The sequence below is a fragment of the Tachyglossus aculeatus genome, chromosome 17, assembly GCF_015852505.1.
Source record: "Tachyglossus aculeatus isolate mTacAcu1 chromosome 17, mTacAcu1.pri, whole genome shotgun sequence".
NCBI classification, from domain to species: Eukaryota; Metazoa; Chordata; class Mammalia; order Monotremata; family Tachyglossidae; genus Tachyglossus; species Tachyglossus aculeatus.
Genome location: NC_052082.1, coordinates 42,277,114 through 42,297,749, shown reverse-complemented (window position 1 = coordinate 42,297,749; position 20,636 = coordinate 42,277,114). Strand labels below are relative to the sequence as shown.

Below are 20,636 nucleotides of genomic sequence, written 5' to 3'. Positions count from 1 at the left end.
AACTCAAAAAAGCTGTTTTTGGTGTCCACATCAGCAAATCATTATATTGAAACGGTGATTTGGAAAATTTTGCTTCGGGGAGAAGGGATGTTCAGTTTCCTTTCCCAGGGACTGTCCATGTCAGCATTTCCCTGGCTGAACTGTCAGTCATCAGGTGTGGCAAAATGAAGCCAGGCCTGGCAATTTGGGGCTCCTTTGAAAATCTAAAAAAGGGAGCCCTCTTCCTCCCCCTCTTCATCCCCCCCCTCCCCGCCTTACCTCCTTCCCTTCCCCACAGCACCTGTATATATTTATATATGTTTGTACGTATTTATTACTCTATTTTCCTTGTACATATTTATTCTACTGATTTTATTTTGTTAATATGTTTTGTTCTCTGTCTCCCCCTTCTCCTCACCTCCTCCAGGAGGCCTTCCCAGACTGAGCTCCTTCTTTCCTCTCCCCCTCGTCCCCCTCTCCATCCCCCCCGTCTTACCTCCTTCCCTTCCCCACAGCACCTGTATATATGTATATATGGTTGTACATATTTATTACTCTATTTATTTATTTATTTATTTTCCTTGTACATTTCTATCCTATTTATTTTATTTTGTTGGTATGTTTGGTTCTGTTCTCTGTCTCCCCCTTTTAAACTGTGAGCCCACTGTTGGGTAGGGAGCGTCTCTATGTGTTGCCAATTTGTACTTCCCAAGCGCTTAGTACAGTGCTCGGCATATAGTAAGCGCTCAATAAATACGATTGATTGATTGATTGATTGATTCTAGACTGTGAGCCCACTATTGGGTAGGGACCGGCTCTCTATGTTGCCAACTTGGACTTCCCAAGCGCTCAGCCCAGTGCTCTGCACACAGTAAGCGCTCAATAAACACGACTGAACGAATGAATGAAAAGTAAGCGCTCTGCAAATACGATTGATGATGATGATGATGGTTATTATATAAGATAGAAGCAGCATGGCCTAGGGGGATCCCACCTCCCCCATATATCTGCTGTGTGACCTTGGGCAAGTCACTTCACTTCCTCTGTGCCTCAGTTCCCTCATCTGTAAAATGGGGATGAAGACTGTGAGCCCCACATGGGACAACCTCATATCCTTGGGTTCCCCCCAGCGCTTAGAACAGTGCTCGGCATATAGTAAGCGCTCAATAAATACGATTGATTGATTGATTGATTCTAGACTGTGAGCCCACTATTGGGTAGGGACCGTCTATGTTGCCAACTTGGACTTCCCAAGCGCTCAGCCCAGTGCTCTGCACACAGTAAGCGCTCAATAAACACGGCTGAACGAATGAATGAAAAGTAAGCGCTCTGCAAATACGATTGATGATGATGATGATGGTTATTATATAAGATAGAAGCAGCATGGCCTAGGGGGATCCCACCTCCCCCATATATCTGCTGTGTGATCTTGGGCAAGTCACTTCACTTCCCTGTGCCTCAGTTCCCTCATCTGTAAAATGGGGATTAAGACTGTGAGCCCCACATGGGACAACCTCATATCCTTGGGTTCCCCCCAGCGCTTAGAACAGTGCTCGGCACATAGTAAGCGCTCAATAAATACGACTGATTGATTGATTGATTCTAGACTGTGAGCCCACTATTGGGTAGGGACCGTCTCTCTATGTTGCCAACTTGGACTTCCCAAGCGCTCAGCCCAGTGCTCTGCACACAGTAAGCGCTCAATCAACACGGCTGAACGAGTGAATGAAAAGTAAGCGCTCTGCAAATACGACTGATGATGATGATGGTTATTATATAAGATAGAAGCAGCATGGCCTAGGGGGATCCCACCTCCCCCATATATCTGCTGTGTGACCTTGGGCAAGTCACTTCACTTCCTCTGTGCCTCAGTTCCCTCATCTGTAAAATGGGGATGAAGACTGTGAGCCCCACATGGGACAACCTCATATCCTTGGGTTCCCCCCAGTGCTTAGAACAGTGCTTTGCAGATAGTAAGCGCTTAACAAATACCAACATTATTATTATTATTATTATGAGCACGGGCCCAGGGTCGGAGACGGCGGGTTCTAATCCCGGTCCAAGGGAAGCGGGATTTGTCTTCGACGTCCGAGCCCGCGCTGTGCCCGCTCGGCCTCCTCGTTCCTTCGTGTTGGGAATGGGGAGCGGCGGTCGGCGGGCCGCCCCTGCCCGCCCGCCCGTCCGCCCGTCCGTCCGCGCCCCTCGGCCCGGGGTGGGGGCTCCTTACTGTGGGAGTTCTGGAGCTGGGTGACGGCGGCCATGAAGGGTTGCTGGGCCATGTGGTTCCCGGGGGACTGCTGCATGAGCGGCTGCTGCTGGGGGCTGTGCAGCTGTTGGGGCGGAAACTGGACCGACTGCAAGGCCGCCAGGCCGCCGGCCACGCTGTTGATGACGGGGACGCTCTGGCCCTGGGAGCCGTTGAGACCTGCAGGAGCAACAGGGAGAGCGGCTTGGCCCAGGGGCTCGGGGTTCCAATCCCGGCTCCGCCGCGGGCCCGCCCTGTGACCTCGGGCTAGTCCTCTGGGCCTCAGACACCTCACCTGGAAAATGGGGATTGAAATGTCCAGGCTCCAACCGGACCGGGAATGGGCCCAGCCCAATTTGGTCGTATCCACCCCAGCGCTTAGTACAGTGCCTGGGACATAGTAAGCGCTTAACAAATACCATCATTTTTATTATTACTGTTATGTCGCCGTGAAACCTGGGGCAAGCTGCTTAACTTCTCTGGGCCTCAGCGACCTCACCTGGAAAATGGGGATTGAAATGTCGAGGCTCCAACCGGACCGGGAATGGGCCCACCCCAATTTGGTTGTATCCACCCCAGCGCTTTTTTTTTTTTTTGATAGCATTTGTTAAGCGCTTACTATCATCAGTCATCATCAATCATATTTATTGAGCGCTTACTGTGTGCAGAGCACTGTACTAAGCGCTCGGGAAGTACAAATTGGCAACATATAGAGACAGTCCCTGCCCAACAGTGGGCTCACAGTCTAAAAGGGGGAGATGGAGAACAAAACCAAACATACTTACAGAATAAAATAAATAGAATAGATATGCACAAGTAAAATAGATAGAGTAATAAATATGTAGAAACATATATACATATATACAGGTGCTGTGGGGAAGGGAAGGAGGTAAGATGGGGGGATGGAGAGGGGGACGAGGGGGAGAGGAGGGAAGGGGCTCAGTCTGGGAAGGCCTCCTGGAGGAGGTGAGCTCTCAGTAGGGCCTTGAAGGGAGGAAGTGCTGGGGAGGTTACAAGGTGATCAGGTTGTCCCACGGGGGGCTCACAGTCTTCATCCCCATTTTACAGAGGAGGTAACTGAGGCCCAGAGAAGTGAAGTGACTTGCCCAAAGTCACACAGCTGACAGTTGGCGGAGCCGGGATTTGAACCCATGACCTCTGACTCCAAAGCCCGCACTCTTTCCACTGAGCCACGCTGCTTCTCCACCCCAGCGCTTAGTACAGTGCCTGGGACATAATAAGCGCTTAACAAATACCATCATTTTTATTATTACTGTTATGTCGCCGTGAAACCTGGGGCAAGCTGCCTAACTTCTCTGGGCCTCAGTGACCTCAGCTGGAAAATGGGGATTGAAATGTCGAGGCTCCAACCGGACCGGGAATGGGCCCACCCCAATTTGGTTGTATCCATCCCAGCGCTTTTTTTTTTTTTTGATAGCATTTGTTAAGCGCTTACTATCATCAGTCATCATCAATCATATTTATTGAGCGCTTACTGTGTGCAGAGCACTGTACTAAGCGCTCGGGAAGTACAAATTGGCAACATATAGAGACAGTCCCTGCCCAACAGTGGGCTCACAGTCTAAAAGGGGGAGACAGAGAACAAAACCAAACATACTTACAGAATAAAATAAATAGACTAGATATGCACAAGTAAAATAAATAGAGTAATAAATATGTAGAAACATATATACATATATACAGGTGCTGTGGGGAAGGGAAGGAGGTAAGATGGGGGGATGGAGAGGGGGACGAGGGGGAGAGGAGGGAAGGGGCTCAGTCTGGGAAGGCCTCCTGGAGGAGGTGAGCTCTCAGTAGGGCCTTGAAGGGAGGAAGTGCTGGGGAGGTTACAAGGTGATCAGGTTGTCCCACGGAGAGCTCACAGTCTTCATCCCCATTTTACAGATGAGGTAACTGAGGCCCAGAGAAGTGAAGTGACTTGCCCAAAGTCACACAGCTGACAGTTGGCGGAGCCGGGATTTGAACCCATGACCTCTGACTCCAAAGCCCGCGCTCTTTCCATTGAGCCACGTTGCTTCTCCACCCCAGCGCTTAGTACAGTGCCTGGGACATAGTAAGCGCATAACAAATACCATCATTTTTATTATTACTGTTATGTCGCCGTGAAACCTGGGGCAAGCTGCTTAACTTCTCTGGGCCTCAGTGACCTCAGCTGGAAAATGGGGATTGAAATGTTGAGGCTCAAACGGGACCGGGAATGGGTCCAGCCCAATTTGGTTGTATCCACCCCAGCGCTTTTTTTTTTTTGGATAGCATTTATTAAGTGCTTACTATGTGCAAAGCACTGTTCTAAGTGCTGGGGAGGTTACAAGGTGATCAGGTTGTCCCACGGGGGGCTCACAGTCTTCATCCCCATTTTACAGATGAGGTAACTGAGGCCCAGAGAATAATAATAATAATAATGGCATTTGTTAAGCGCTTACTATGTGCAAAGCACTGTTCTAAGCGCTGGGGAGGATACTAGGTGATCAGATTGTCCCACATGGGGCTTACAGTCTTCATCCCCATTTTACAGAGGAGGTAACTGAGGCCCAGAGAAGTGAAGTGACTTGCCCAAAGTCACACAGCTGACAATTGGCAGATGCGGGATTTGAACCCATGACCTCTGACTCCAAAGCCCGCGCTCTTTCCACTGAGCCACGCTGCTTCTCCACCCCAGCACTTAGTACAGTGCCTGGGATATAATAAGCGCTTAACAAATACCATCATTTTTATTATTACTGTTATGTCGCCGTGAAACCCGGGGCAAGCTGCTTAACTTCTCTGGGCCTCAGTGGCCTCAGCTGGAAAATGGGGATTGAAATGTTGAGGCTCAAACGGGACCGGGAATGGGTCCAGCCCAATTTGGCTGTAACCACCCCAGCGCTTTTTTTTTTTGATAACATTTATTAAGCGCTTACTATCATCAATCATCATCAATCGTATTTATTGAGCGCTTACTGTGTGCAGAGCACTGTACTAAGCGCTTGGGAAGTGCAAATTGGCAACGTATAGAGACAGTCCCTGCCCTTCAGTGGGCTCACAGTCTAAAAGGGGGAGACAGAGAACAAAACCAAACATACTAACAAAATAAAATAAATAGAATAGATATGTACAAGTCAAATAAATAAATAAATAGAGTAATAAATACGTACAAACATATATACACGTATACAGGTGCTGTGGGGAAGGGAAGGAGGTAAGACGGGGGGATGGAGAGGGGGACGAGGGGGAGAGGAGGGAAGGGGCTCAGTCTGGGAAGGCCTCCTGGAGGAGGTGAGCTCTCAGTAGGGCCTTGAAGGGAGGGAGTGCTGGGGAGGTTACAAGGTGATCAGGTTGTCCCACGGAGGGCTCACAGTCTTCATCCCCATTTTACAGATGAGGTAACTGAGGCCCAGAGAAGTGAAGTGACTTGCCCAAAGTCACACAGCTGACAGTTGGCGGAGCCGGGATTTGAACCCATGACCTCTGACTCCAAAGCCCGCACTCTTTCCACTGAGCCACGTTGCTTCTCCACCCCAGTGCTTAGTACAGTGCCTAGGACATAGTAAGCGCTTAACAAATACCATCATTTTTTATTATTACTGTTATGTCGCCGCGAAACCTGGGGCAAGCTGCTTAACTTCTCTGGGCCTCAGTGACCTCATCTGGAAAATGGGCATTGAAATGTTGAGGCTCAAACGGGACTGGGAATGGGTCCAGCCCAATTTGGTTGTATCCACCCCAGTGCTTTTTTTTTTTTGGATAGCATTTATTAAGCGCTTACTATGTGCAAAGCACTGTTCTAAGTGCTGGGGAGGTTACAAGGTGATCAGATTGTCCCACGGGGGGCTCACAGTCTTCATCTCCATTTTACAGATGAGGTAACTGAGGCCCAGAGAATAATAATAATAATAATAATAATGGCATTTGTTAAGCGCTTACTATGTGCAAAGCACTGTTCTAAGTGCTGGGGAGGTTACAAGGTGATCAGATTGTCCCACATGGGGCTTACAGTCTTCATCCCCATTTTCCAGAGGAGGTAACTGAGGCCCAGAGAAGTGAAGTGACTTGCCCAAAGTCACACAGCTGACAGTTGGTGGAGTCAGGATTTGAATCCATGACCTCTGACTCCAAAGCCCGCGCTCTTTCCACTGAGCAACACTGCTTCTCCACCCCAGCGCTTAGTACAGTGCCTGGGACATAGTAAGCGCTTAACAAATACCATCATTTTTATTATTACTGTTATGTCGCCGTAAAACCTGGGGCAAGCTGCTTAACTTCTCTGGGCCTCAGTGACCTCAGCTGGAAAATGGGGATTGAAATGTTGAGGCTCAAACGGGACCGGGAATGGGTCCAGCCCAATTTGGTCGTATCCACCCCAGCGCTTAGTACAGTGCCTGGGACATAGTAAGCGCTTAACAAATACCATCATTTTTATTATTACTGTTATGTCGCCGTGAAACCTGGGGCAAGCTGCTTAACTTCTCTGGGCCTCAGTGACCTCAGCTGGAAAATGGGGATTGAAATGTTGAGGCTCAAACGGGACCGGGAATGGGTCCAGCCCAATTTGGTCATATCCACCCCAGCGCTTAGTACAGTGCCTGGGACATAGTAAGCGCTTAACAAATACCATCATTTTCATTATTACTGTTATGTCGCCGTGAAACCCGGGGCAAGCTGCTTAACTTCTCTGGGCCTCAGTTACTCCAGCTGTAAAACAGGGATAAGAGTGTGAGCCCCACATGGGACAGGGACTGTGCCCAACCTGATTAGCCTGTATCTCCCCCAGTGTTTAGAACAGTGCTTGGCACATAATAAGTGCTTAACAAATACAATTATTATTATTATTATTAAGTGTTATTGGATTCATCCCATTTCCCCCTGGGGACTAGAACCTCCTCTTGGGCAAGGTTTGCTTTCACCATCTGTCTTGTACTGGAGTCTTCCCAAACATCTAGTACAGTGCTCTGCACACAGGAAGCGCTCCGTAAACATCACCGATTGATCTATTACGTCCATATTGCCCTCTGAGTTGCTTCCCCCAGCTGCACCTGTGATTTTATTTTCAGGCCCGTCTCCTGGCTACATGGTAAACTCCTTGGGGGCATTAATTCTTCTGCATTCTCCCAAAGCCTTAGCCCAGGGTAAATGCTCAATGAACACTACTGATCGAATGATTGACCTTTGGACATTTAATAATTAATAATAACAATAAAAATAATTGTGGTATCTGTGAAGCACTTACTATGGGACAGGCACCATACTAAGCGTTTGGGTGGATACAGGCGATTCGGGTTGGACACTGTCTCTGCCCCACGTGGGGCTCACGGTCTCAATCCCCGTTTTACAGATGAGGTCACTGAGGCACAGGGAAGTGAAGTGACTTGCCCAGGGTCACACTGCAGGCAAGTGGCAAAGCCGAGATTAGACATTTGGGGGTGGGTTGACATTTGCTATCCGCCCCACCCCCAACCCCGCAGCAATTACATACATATCTTTAAATTATATATATCTATTCATATTAATGCCTGTCTCCACCTTTAGACTGTAAGCTCATTATGGGTTCTAATCACTTCTCTGTGCCTCGGTTACCTCATCTGCAAGGTGTTGGGTCGGGACTGTCTCTATATGTTGCCAACTTGTACTTCCCAAGCGCTTAGTACAGTGCTCTGCATACAGTAAGTGCTCAATACGATTGATTGATTGATTGACTGACTGTGAGCCTCATGTGAGACATGGACTGCATCCAACCTGATTAGCTTGTATCTACTCCATGCCTGACACATTGTAAGCGCTTAATACACTAAAAATAAAATTAAAATAATCAGTCCCTGTCCCGCATGGGGCTCAAAGTCTAAGTAGGAGGGAGAACAGGTATCGAATCCCCTTTCTAGGGATGAAGAAACTTAGGCTCAGAGAGATTAAGTTACTTTCCCGAGGTCACACAGCAGGCAAGGGTCAGAACTGGGGTTAGAGCTCAGGTCCTCCGAACCCCAAACCCGTGCTCTTTCCACTAGGCCACATTCCGAGCAGGATCCACTTGACTTTCCAAGTTGGCTGTTCCCATGCTCTCAGCAGAGAATGGGAGAAGCCCGAGAATCTGAGGCCTGGACCTTCTCCTTCCAAACCCTTAGGTGAGGGCTGTAAGTTTGGACAAAGTCTTCCTTCAAGGACAAGGTAGCAGAGCCCTTGGGTCTAGCCAGCAGAGAGCAGTAATAATAATAATAATAATGGCATTTATTAAGTGCTTACTATGTGCAAAGCACTGTTCTAAGCGCTGGGGAGGTTACAAGGCGATCAGGTTGTCCCACAGGGGGTTCAGAGTCTTAATCCCCATTTTAGAAATGAAGTAACTGTGGCCCAGAGAAGTGAAGTGACTTGCCCAGAGTCACCCAGCTGACAATTGACGGAGCCGGGATTTGAACCCGTGACCTCTGACTCCAAAGCCCGGGCTCTTTCCACGGAGCCACGCTGCTTCTCAGTAGCGCACAGAGACCTGGTATCCAAGAAACCCTTTCTCCCCCACCCCACCCCAAAGACGCCCTTCCACCCCCACCAGTGTCTTCTGGGATTCAGGAGATCAGGGTTCTAGTCCTGACTCTGCTACTTGCCTGCTGTGTGACCTTGGACAAGTCCCTCAACTACGCTCTGCCTCCATTTCCTCATGTGTAAAATGGGGAGAAAAATACCCGTTCTCCCGCCCTTTTAAACTACAACCCCCTCTGTGGGCTCATGTACTTGTATCTACCCCCACGTTTATTAATGCCTAATAAATATCAACATAATCATAAGAATAGTTATTATTATTATTACAGTATGTAAGAGCTTACCATGCATTGAGCACATTTCTAAGCGCTGGGTAGATACAAGTCAATCAAATCAGCCACAGTCCCTGTCCCACATGGGGCTCCCGGTCTCCTCTTTCCATGATATCACAGTCCCTAGCCCCCCCCACCCCGGCCTTTCTGAGGTGTGGCCTGAGAGGTGAAGAAAATGTAAGGAGGGAGCTAAGAGGGCAGATCAGAAAGGTCTTTTCCAAAGTACCCTAGCGTAATCCACAAGACATGCTCTTTGATATTTTCCCAAGTGCTCCCGTCTGTTGATTTCCAAAGTAACCTAGCGCAATCCACAAGACAGGCTCTTTGGTATTTTCCCAAGTGCTCCCATCTGTTGACTCTCCAGCCATCTCAGATCAAGGAAAACCCTCAACACTCCCTTAGCCTGCAAACTCTACCTTAACCGATATCGCTAGCAGCCGACCGCCGGCCAAACCATGGTCTTCTGCAGAATAATTAGCTTTTCCCATCGCAGGAGTAGAAAGAGTTTCCCCGAGGGGGGATGCCTAGGAAATTCCCAATCCTTCTTTCTCTACTCTGCAAAAACAGCCTGCCCAAACATATAATCAATCAATCAATGATGTATATTGAGCGCTTCCTGAGTGCAGTGCACTGTACTACGCGCTCAGGAGAGTATAGTTGAGTACGTAGAAGCCATCCTGCCCTCAAGGAGCTTACGATCTAGATATCCCCAACAATCAACCTCTAGCTTTTCTCACTGCCTTTCCTGCCCAAAGTTCTGGTTTTTCTGTCAGCCCACTGACTAAATGTTTGCATTTAATCCCACCCCATTGACTGCCGGGAAACTGTAGCTCACAAGACAACAGAGTCCAGCTCAAGGGATGGAGCGCCGGGATGGAAATTGGGTGTCACGAATTCTAGTCAGTTCCTCCGATCAGTCGGCGCATCCTAGAGAGAGCAGCTTGACTTTGGGTCTTCTTTTTCCATCAAGAGCAAACTATGCTCCCTAGGCAAGTCGCTTCCCTTCTCTGTGCCTCAGTGACCTCATCTGTAAAATGGGGATCAAGACTGTGAGCCCCATGTGGGACAGGGACTGTGTCCAACCCGATTAGCTGGTTAGCTAATCCAGAGCTTAGAACGGTGCTTGAGACATAGTAAGTGCTTAACAAATAACAATATTATTATTGTCTGGGAGGTGGAGTGAGATCCTGTCCTGTCAGGTGCTGAGAGCAGCCTGGGAAAAGATGCTGAAAACATCTGAGCGACCCCTCCAACTTCATCCTTATTTCATCCCTGTCCACCTACCCCACCAAAAATCCAAGTGATGATGATGGTATTTGTTATGTGCTTACTATGTGTCAGGCACTGTACTAAGCGCTGGGATGGATACAGGCAGATTGAGTTGGACACAGTCCCCGTCCCATGTGGGGCTGACTGTCTCAACCCCCGTTTTACAGATGAGGTAACCGAGGTCTAGAGAAGTGAAGCGACTTCCCAAGGTCACACTGCAGGTCGGCGGAGGGGCCGGGATTAGAACCCATGACTTTCTGAGTCCCAGGCCCGTGCTCTATTCACTACGTCATGCTGCTTCTCTAAGCAAGTGGCGTCGGAGAGAAGCTTCTCTAGACTGCGAGCTCATTGTGGGCAGGGAGTGGATTGTACTCTCCCAAGCATTTAGTACAGTGCTTTGCACACAGTAAGTGCTCAATAAATACGATTGAATGAATGAAACTTCACTGTCCTCTTCTATATCACCTGCTCGGCACTAATGGGAAGGACACAAGCCAGCAGCAGCCCCCCGGCCCCCCAAAACCTAGAACGCTGGGCAAGCCATGACTGTAACATTCACTCATTCAATCGTATTTATTGAGCGCTTACTGTGTGCACAGCACTGTACTAAGCGCTTGGGAAGTACAAGGTGGCAACATATAGAGACAGTGGCTCTAACTGGCTGAGGCTGAGCTGAGGCTGTAGCTGTGGTCGTGGCAGTGACTGTTGTTTTGCGCTCTCCCAAGTGCTTAGTACAGTGTTCTGCATATAGTAAGCGCTCAATAAATACCATTGACTGGTTGATTGACTGCTGTGAATGTTTGACTCTGAATCCCAAGGAGTCTGAAGCTCGGCTCCTCCAGCAACATCCTTTATGGCTCCTTTCTTTCATCCTTTTTGTATCACTCTTTGTCTGCCCTTTCCCCTCCATCCAAACGGCTACCACGTTAAGCCAATCACTTATCCTATCCTGCCTTGATGACTGTATCAGCCTCCTTGCTGATCTCCCAGCCTCTCGTCTCTCCCCACTCTGATCCATACTTCACTCTGCTGCCCGGATCATTTTTCTACAAAAACATTCAGGACACGTTTCCCCACTCCTCAAGAAACTCCAGTGGTTGCCCGTCCACCTCCGCATCAAACAGAAACTCCTCACTATTGGCTTTAAAGCACTCCGTCACCTCGCCCCCTCTTACCTCGGTACTCTCCCACTATAATCCAGCCCAAACACTTCACTCTTCTAATGCTAATCTTCTCACTGTACCTCGATCTCGTCTGCCTCACCACCGACCTCTCATCCACGTCCTGCCTCTGGCCTGGAATGCCCTCCCTCCTCATATCCAACAGACAATGACTCTCCCCTCTTTCAAAGCCTTATTGAAGGCACATCTCCTCCAAGAGGCCTTCCCTCACTGATACCTCTTTTCCTTTTCTTCATCTCCCTTCTGTGCCGCCCTGACTTGCCCCCTTTATTCATCCCCCCCCCCCGCCTCCCAGCCCCACAGCATCTATGTACATGCCTGTAATATCTGTATTTATATTAATGTCTGTCTCGCCTTCTATACCGTAAGCTCATTGCGGGCAGGGAATATGTCTGTTTATTGTTATATTGTACTCTCCCAAGCATTTAGTACAGTGCTTCGCGTGCAGTAAGTGCTCAATAAGTACGATTCACTGGTTAACTTGTCTTTTAATGTTTTGACATTTTTAATAATAATAATAATGGTATTTGTTAAGCGCTTACTATGTGAAAAGCACTGTTCTAAGCACAGGGGGGGATACAGGTGATTAGGTTGTCCCACGTGGGGCTCACAGTCTTAATCCCCATTTTCCAGATGAGGTAAGTGCCTTGCCCAAAGTCACACAGCTGACAAGTCACGGAGCCAGCATTTGAACCCATGACCTCAGATTCCCAAGCCTGTACTCATTTCACTGAGCCACTGTTGCCTCTTTCCTGCTTGGTCTGCCAGTTCCTCTTCCCATCTTATTTATAGATTGTGAGCCCCTGGGAGCAAGAGATCCATGTCTAAATCTCACCTGTGTATGTTTTTTCCCAGTGTTTCTGTAAGGCGCATAGTAGGTGCTTAATCAATCAATCAATCGTATTTATTGAGCACTTACTATGTGCAGAGCACTGTACTAAGCGCTTGGGAAGTACAAATTGGCAACACATAGAGACAGTCCCTACCCAGCAGTGGGCTCACAGTCTAAAAGAAGCACTGCTTAAGAAGTGCTATCACTACTAGTAGGAGAAGCAGCATGACTTTGTGGATAGAACAGGGGCCTGAGAGTCAGAAGGACCTGAGTTCTAATCCTGGCTCCACCACACGTCTGCTGTGTGACCTTGGGTATGTCACTTCACTTCTCTGGACCTCAATTACCTCACCTGTAAAATGGGGATTGAGACAGTGAGCCCCACATGGGATAGGGACTGTGTCCAACTCGATTTCCTTGCAACCACCCAAGGGCTTATTACAGTGCCTGGCACATACTAAGCACTTATCAAATACCATCATCATTATTATTACTTAACTCCTCTGGGCCTCAGTTATTTCATTTGTAAAGTGGGGGTTAAATTCCCCTTCTGAAATAACAATAATAATACAGACACTGTATTAAGTACTGGGGTGGACACAAGCAAATCAGGTTGGACACAGTCCCCTGTCCCACGTGGGGCTCACAGTCTTAATCTCCATTTTATAGATAAGGCGGACAAGGCACAGAGAAATGACTTGCCCAAGGCCACGTGAGCCCCATGTGGGACAAGGACTGTGTCCAACTTGAAAATCTTGTCTCCGCCTCAGCGTTCAGTAGTGTTTAGCACCCAGTAAGCCCTTAACAAGTGCCATAATTATTGACCTTCTGATTATTTCGGTGTTGGTAGCTTGCTCAATGCCACTCACGCCCTCTCTTCCCCGCTGATTACATTCCCACTGAGGCACAGAGGGCAATGGGAGAGTAGTCTGATGTCTGGCAAATAAATAAGCACCTCAAGTACCATAAAAAATAGTGGTAGAGCCAGGATTAGAACCCAGGTCCTCTGACTCCGAGGCCTGTGCTCTTTCCACTAAGACACATTACTTCCATAATCAATTCCTTCACAAAAGTTCTCGACCCTGATGCCTCAGGATTGAGGCTCATGGGTTATGAGAGGCTTTAGTGCCACTAAAGTGCATTAGTGAAGCATCTGGGAAATGGTCCGTTGGCCAGCTGCTTCTGCCGCTGCTGCCTCAGGCCTCTCTGGCACTGGACACTCCGACAGCCCTGAAGGGGCTGGAAAATATGGCACAAATGTAAATGGGAGCTGGAGGGAGTGGGAATACTTGCTTCTTCCCCTCCCTGTTGCCAACAGTACTTGGGGCAGTGTGATGAGGGTGAGGTGAAGGGGATGACAGTACTAATAAATTATAATAATCGGGGTATTTGTTAGGCACTTACTATGTGCTTAATCACTGTAGTAAAGACACGTCAATCAGGTCAGACACAGTCCCTGCCCCACACGGGGCTCACAGGCTATAGAGGAGGGGGAACAGGTATCAAATCTTCATTTTCCAGATGAGGAAACTGAGGCCCAGAGGAGTTACCTCAGGTCACACAGCAGACAGATAACGGAACCGGGCCTGGGGCTTTCTCTAACAGGCCTCACTGTTTCAGAGAGGGAGTTCACTGTGGGGAGGGAGAGAGATGACAAAGGTAGGATAACCCACAGATGGCCTGGGAGACAAGCTTCTCCAGCCACACAACCTACCACGGACCCCTCACTTCACGCTCCCTTCAAAATTAGCCCCCCCTCAGAGTCTGCCCAGGACCACCCTCGAGCTTCCGGCGGGGAGAAGGTCCATTCCCAAGGTTCAGAAGGGAGTTTGCGAATCAGGAGAGAGGAGAAACGGTATTCCCAGGCCTGTCTGACTTCCGCCCGTCCCCGTCACCTGCCGGGCCCCTGGTGGAGAATGAAGCTTACTCTGTGCTGCGATGGCCATGACTCCCGAGAGCGGCGTCATGATGAGGTTCTGGGATGGCTGCGCGTTGTGGTGGGAGAGGCTGTGGATGTTCGTCAAGGTGCTGACGGGGGGCAGGCCGCCCCCGGACACGGAGATCTGCGGGAGAGAAACAGGAGCGGCGTGACTATGGTTGTCAATCAATCAATCAATCGTATTTATTGAGCGCTTACTGTGTGCAGAGCACTGTACTAAGCACTTGGGAAGTACAAGTTGGCAACATATAGAGACAGTCCCTACCCAACAGTGGGCTCACAGTCTAAAAGGGGGAGACAGAGAACAAAACCAAACATACTAACAAAATAAATAGAATAGATATGTACAAGTAAAATAAATAGAGTAATAAGTATGTACAAACATATACATATATACAGGTGCTGTGGGGAAGGGAAGGAGGTAAGATGAGGGGGATGGAGAGGGGGATGAGGGGGAGAGGAAGGAAGGGGCTCAGTCTGGGAAGGCTCCTTCTGTTGGACTGGACTCTCCCAAACCCGCGGCCCAGAGCTCCGCACACGCCAAGTGCTCGGGAAATACCGGCGATGGATGGAACGGCGCAGCCCCAGGACCAAACGCGTCCTCGGCGGAGGCTAAATCCTCCCACCGCCCCCAAACCGGCCGGGCCCATCCGCTCTCTCTGCCGGCCCGGAGGACGGACATCGGACGCGAGAAACCAGAGGGGGCCGAGCCCCGGGGCCGCACGGGAGTCGGGGGGGTGGGGGTGGGGGCGAGGGTGACCCCTGATTTCTCCCACGGCCAGATGCGATAATAATAATAGTAATAATGAGCTGACATTTGTTGCGCGCTTACCATGTGCCAGACACTGTACTAAGCGCTGAGGTAATTACAAGTTCATCAGGTTGGTCACAATTCCTGTCCCACATGGAGCTCACCGTCTTAATCCCCATTTTACAGATGAGGGAACTGAGGTCCCGAGAAATTAAGTGACACCCCAAGGTCACAGAGCAGACAAGTGGCGGAGCTGGGATTAGAACCCAGCTCCTTCGGACTCCTAGGCCCAGGCTCTATCCACTAGGCCACACTGTTTCTCAACTTTCTGATGGATCCAGAGCTCACCCAGCCAGTCAGTCAATCGTATTTTTTGAGCACTTATTGTGGCAGAGCACTGTACTAAGTGTTTGGGAGAATACAATATAACAATAAACAGACACACTCCCTGCTCACAAGGAGCTTACAGTCTAGAGCCCAGGTCAAATCGTGACCAGGAGTACTGATCCAATCAATAATCAATCAATCTTGAGCTCTGTCTGTAGTAAGTGCTTCGGTGGATACACCATAACATATTTGTCAGGGTGTGCGCCCTGCTTTCAAGGAGCTTTCAGTCTAGGAGAGACAGACACTAACATTAATTATGGATATCAACCCCATAGCCATGTGGGGCTGAGGGGGTGAATAAAGGGAGCAAATCCAAGAATGAGGGTGATGCAGAAGGGAGTGGAAGAAAAAGAAATGAGGGAAGGCCTCCTGGAGGCGATGCGATTTTAAAAGGCGTTGAAGGCGGGGAGAGAGATGGTTTGTTGGCTACAAAGGAGGAGGAAGTTCCAGGTCAGAAGCAGGATGTGGGCCAGTAGTCAGTGGTGAGATAGATGAAGTCAAAGTACAGCGAGTAGATTGGCAATAGAGGAGCAAAGTATGTGGGTTGGGTTGTAATAGGAAATCAGGGAGGTAAGGTAGGAGGGGAGAAGGTGATTGAGTGCCGTAAAGCCAGTGCTAAGGAGTTCCTGTTTGATGCGGCGGTGGACAGGCAACCACTGAAGTTTCCTGAGGAGGAAACATCTGTTTCCTTAACAATAATAATAATGGCACTTATTAAGCACATACTATGTGCCAAGCACTGTTCTAAGCACTGAGGTAGATACAAGATAATCAGGTCGGACACCTGTCCCACATGGGGCTCAGAGTCTTAATCCCCATTTTCCAGATGAGGGAACTGAGGCACAGAGAGGTGAAGCACCTTGCCCAACGTCACACAGCAGACAAGCGTCAGAGCCGGGATCAGATTCCAGGTTCTTCTAACTTCCAGGCCCGTGCTCTATCTACTAGGCCATGCTGCTTCTCCTCCTTCTTCTCCCTGGCCATGAGCAAGACGCTACCAGGTCCGCCGAACCAATCGTGTGACCCGCTCTTTGTGCATCTGAGGGGATCTGTGCACCCCCTTCCACCGTGAGCTCTGCACCTCCAGACGGAAACAGGAGCGGTATCATGGCTGTGACGGTCTTGCTGGACTCCATAATAATAATGGTATTTGTTAAGCGTCTACTTTGTGCCTGGCACTGTACTAAGCGCTGGGGTGGATACAAGCAAATCGGGTTGGACACAGTCCCTGCCCCACATGGGGCTAATAGTCTCAATCCCCAAATTATAGATGAGGGAACTGAGGCCCAGAGAAGTGAAATTACTTGCCTAAGGTCACATAGCAGACAAGTGGCGGAGCCGGGATTAGAACCCATGACCTTCTGACTCCCAGGACTGGGCTCTGTCTACAATGAATGAATGAATACTATGCCATGCTACTTCCCATGCTGCTAAGAAAGTGATTTAGCAGCAGGTGAAGTGGGATGAGAGATGACAGGAAACTCCGTGATGTCCAAGAGCTTCTTGGGTCCTGGGTTCTTTTATCTCCCCGGTCCTCGGAGAACGGATTCATCTCATCTCTGATCCATTTGCTACGGTCTTTGGAGGCACTCACTGCTCTGGGTCGCCCTTGCCAGGAGGTTGGGGTCACCCGCTCCAGAGATGAGAGACTCTGTATGTGATCTGTCCTGCAGGGCACTGAGGAGATGATGAAATCTTCAAGATGGAAGGTCTCGCCAAGTCAGGTGGATGAGTGGGAAAGTCGTGGCCGCTGGTCAAGCTGGCGACTTCCAAGGTTAAATTCAGCAAAAACAGGTTTGTGCTTTCCATCGAGCATCCAGAAACGCGCGAGAGGGGTCACATGACCGGGAAGGAATCCTGACCACATCAAACGAGAGAGAACCAGCCCGTTGGCCGGACTTGTTTTAGAAAACGACGAGAGTCGTAAAAAAAAAAATTCCCCCAGCAACCACGGGGCTGAGCCTTTCCAGTTCTGTCTTCCAGTCTTCCAATTCTTCTTCCAGTTCTTCTTCCGAGAACTTTCTGGGCAAGTCACTGGCTCAGTAGAAAATGCAGCAATCCCACAATCCCGCTGACCAGCTTATTCTGATGGTGGAAATATTTATAAGGTCTTACGAGTTCCACAGAGGAAATACCTGTGCCACAGTGATTTTTTAAAAGACTAGATGTCACCCATGAGACATTTTGCCGAAAGCCCACGGGGAACCATGGAGATGTGGACACCTAATAGAAAACTGGGCAAAGTTTTCGGGTAGCTAGTAATCCAGACTTCATCAGCTTTGACCCTGGCCTTGCCCCCATACAGAAGTGGACATTTTTACTTCCTTTTTTCGCCCCCCAGCATCGAGGCTTCCCAACTGATGAATTCCATGATTTGGATGTGGGGTCAGAGGTCATCCCGATCTGGGAGGGGCAGATGTCGAAGCTCTGGACAAAGGTGGGGGAATCTCAAGGGGGCACACCACAATCACGCCAAATTGGCTGTGTCATCACATGATGCTGTGTGTCCCAGGCAATACGTGTGTCACCACACGTGTCTTCCAATCGAGTAAGGGCTGCCAGCGACCACCCTAGTGAAGTGGGGATCCTGATGTAGAATAATAGTAACAACTGTAGCATTGGTTGAGCTCTTATTCTGTGCCAAGCACCATTCTAGGCACTGGGGTGGATGAAAGGAATTCAAGTCAGACACAGTCCCTGTCCCACATGGAGCTCACAGTCTCATTCCCCATTTTACAGATGAAGTAAACGAGGCCCAGAGAAGGGAAATGACTTGCTCAGGGTCACACAGCGGACGTGTGGCAGAGCTGGGATTAGAACCCACGTCCTCTGTCTTCCAGGCCCGTGCTCTTTCCGCTAGGCCACGCTGCTGTTGGCCGTTAGGATGACAAACCATCCTCTGGCCAGTGCTTTTCCTCGAGATGGAAAGTCTTCGGCGTCGGCTCCAACGAGCACCGCGTCATCAGTCACTACAGGAGCATCTCCATCCCAACAGGCTGTGCTACTGCTGCCGAGGAAGGGAGGGGAAGCCAGGCTGTGTCTTGCAGTATTTGCTTCTGGAGCAGTGAGGCGAGATTCCTGAATCAATCAATCCATCAGTGGTATTCCTTGAGTGCTTACCATGTGCAGAGCACCGTACTAAGCGCCTGGGAGAGCACAATACAATAGAATCGGCAGGCCCGTCCCCTCTCCGTGATGAGTTTACAAGTCACTACCCTCACTTCTGAGGTCTTGTCTCACTCTGTTGAGTCGTCTCTGACCCGTAGAGACTCCACAGAGACATCTCTCCCAGAACGCTCCACCTCCATCCGCAATCGTTCCAGTAATGAACACACAGAGTTTTCTGGGCAAAAATACAGAAGTGGTTTACCACTGCCGCCTTCTGCGCAGTAAACTTGAGTCTCCGCCCTTGACTCTCTCCTGTGCCGCTGCTACCCAGCACAGGTGAGTTTTGACTTGTAGCCGATCGCCTTCCACTCGCTAGCCACTGGCCAAGCTAGGAATGGAATGGGTAGGCCTCTGCTTGAATCTCCTTCCTGTAGTCGAGACTGGTAGAGTACTGGAAACTCTCCAGTTGCCATCCTGAGAGGGTCACTTCTGAGGCAGAAGGACAGAAATGGAGACTTGGGAGAGAAATGCAGAACTTTTGTTTTCTTCCGGAATTCTCCAGGGACGGAGTTCTGGTGTATTTGTGCTTTGACTCAAGACTAGAGAAGAAAGTCGGTGTCTTTTTCTTTCGGTAATCCTGTGAAGGCATGTCTATACTTTACTGGAGGTAATGCTCGTTGGATTCTGATTTCCAGTGGAAATGTCACTCCTGGACTTTACTTCCCATTCCCTCTAGACTGTAAGTTCCTTGTGGGCCGGGATCAAATCTACGTACTCTATCTTACTCTCTCAAGTGCTAAGTAATGTGCTCGGCACACAGTAAGCACTCAATAAATACCATCGATTGATTGATGATTGACTCCCCTTCCCTTTGCTCTCAGATGAAGGAGGAGAAGCCCTCGCAGATGTTCTGGAAACCTTCTCCTAGAAAGAAAGTGCTGCTTAAAGGGAAAAAACGGCCTCCTTGGTTGCTTGGGAAGTTTCATGGAAAGGTCAAACTTCCTGGCTTCTTCCCTCCAGGCCTCAGCAATAGGCCTAGAAATAGATGCAGGAATTCTGAAAAATCACCAGGGGGGTTCCCCTTGGGTTGCTGTTATTATTATTATTACCCTCTAGACTTTAAATTCATTATGGGAAAGGAGTGTGTTAATTCTGTTATATTGTGCTCTCCCAAGCTCTTAGTACAGTGCTCTGCACATAGTAGGTGCTAAATAAATAGCATTAATTGATTATTCTTATCATTATTATATTTGTTCAGCATTTACTAGGTGTCCAAACACTCTTCTAAACTCTGGAGTAGACACAAGATAATCCATTCGGACACAGTCCCTGTCCCACATGGGGCGCTCAGTCTAAGAATGTGTGCTCCGAGATGTCTCTTTTTTGAAAAAATAAATGGCATTTGTTAAGCACTTACTATGTGCCCAGGCACTGTACTAAGTGCTAGGGCAGATACAAGATCATCGCATTGGACACAGTCCTGACCCACATGGACTGAACAGTCTTATTCCCCATTTTACAGATGAGGTAACTGAGGCTTGGATAGGTGAAATGCCTTGCCCAAAGACACAGAGCACACAAGTGGCGGAAACAGGATTAGAACCCAGGACCTTCTGACTCCTGGGAGCCATGCTCTACCACTAGACCACGCTGTTTCGATCCTGGTCACAAAGCGTTAGGGTAGAAAAGTGACACAGACTTTTCGGGATCCCCCCTTTCCCCTTCTTTACGGAAGGATTCTTCACTGAAGACAGCAGTCATTTCCAGAAACCAGCATTTGTAATAATAATACAAATAATGATAGATCCACTTGTTCAGTGCTTACTAGATATGAGATAATCCGGCTGGACACAGTCCCTGTCCCACAAAGGGCTCATAGTCTAAGGGGAAAGAGACAACAGGTATTGAATCCCTGTCTTATAGATGAGGAAACTGAGGCACAGGAAAGTTGGTGACTTTCACACAGTCAAGGTCACACAGAAGGGCAGTGGCAAAGGCGGGATAAGAAACCAGGTCCCCCAGCTTCCAGGCCCGTGCACTTGTTTGTACATATTTATTACTCTATTTATTTATTTATTTATTTTACTTGTATATATCTATTCTATTTATTTTATTTTGTTAGTATGTTTGGTTTTGTTCTCTGTC

The 20,636-nt window shown here is 48.9% G+C and overlaps 1 protein-coding gene and 1 non-coding gene across 3 annotated transcripts in view; both read right to left on the bottom strand.

Moving 5' to 3' along the window:
* HNF1B (HNF1 homeobox B) overlaps positions 1-20,636 on the bottom strand; it is a 90,803-nt gene that overhangs the window by 17,127 nt on the left and 53,040 nt on the right. For both annotated transcript variants that reach the window (XM_038759773.1, XM_038759774.1), the window contains exons 6-7: positions 14,234-14,369; positions 2,207-2,404 (exon numbers count right to left, since the gene is read on the bottom strand). In XM_038759773.1, the coding sequence (XP_038615701.1) occupies positions 2,207-2,404; positions 14,234-14,369 (334 nt within the window). The remainder of the gene's footprint in view (positions 1-2,206; positions 2,405-14,233; positions 14,370-20,636) is intronic.
* LOC119939780 lies at positions 18,838-18,975 on the bottom strand. Its single transcript, XR_005454743.1, has one exon. It is a non-coding gene; the product is annotated as a small nucleolar RNA SNORA7 (small nucleolar RNA).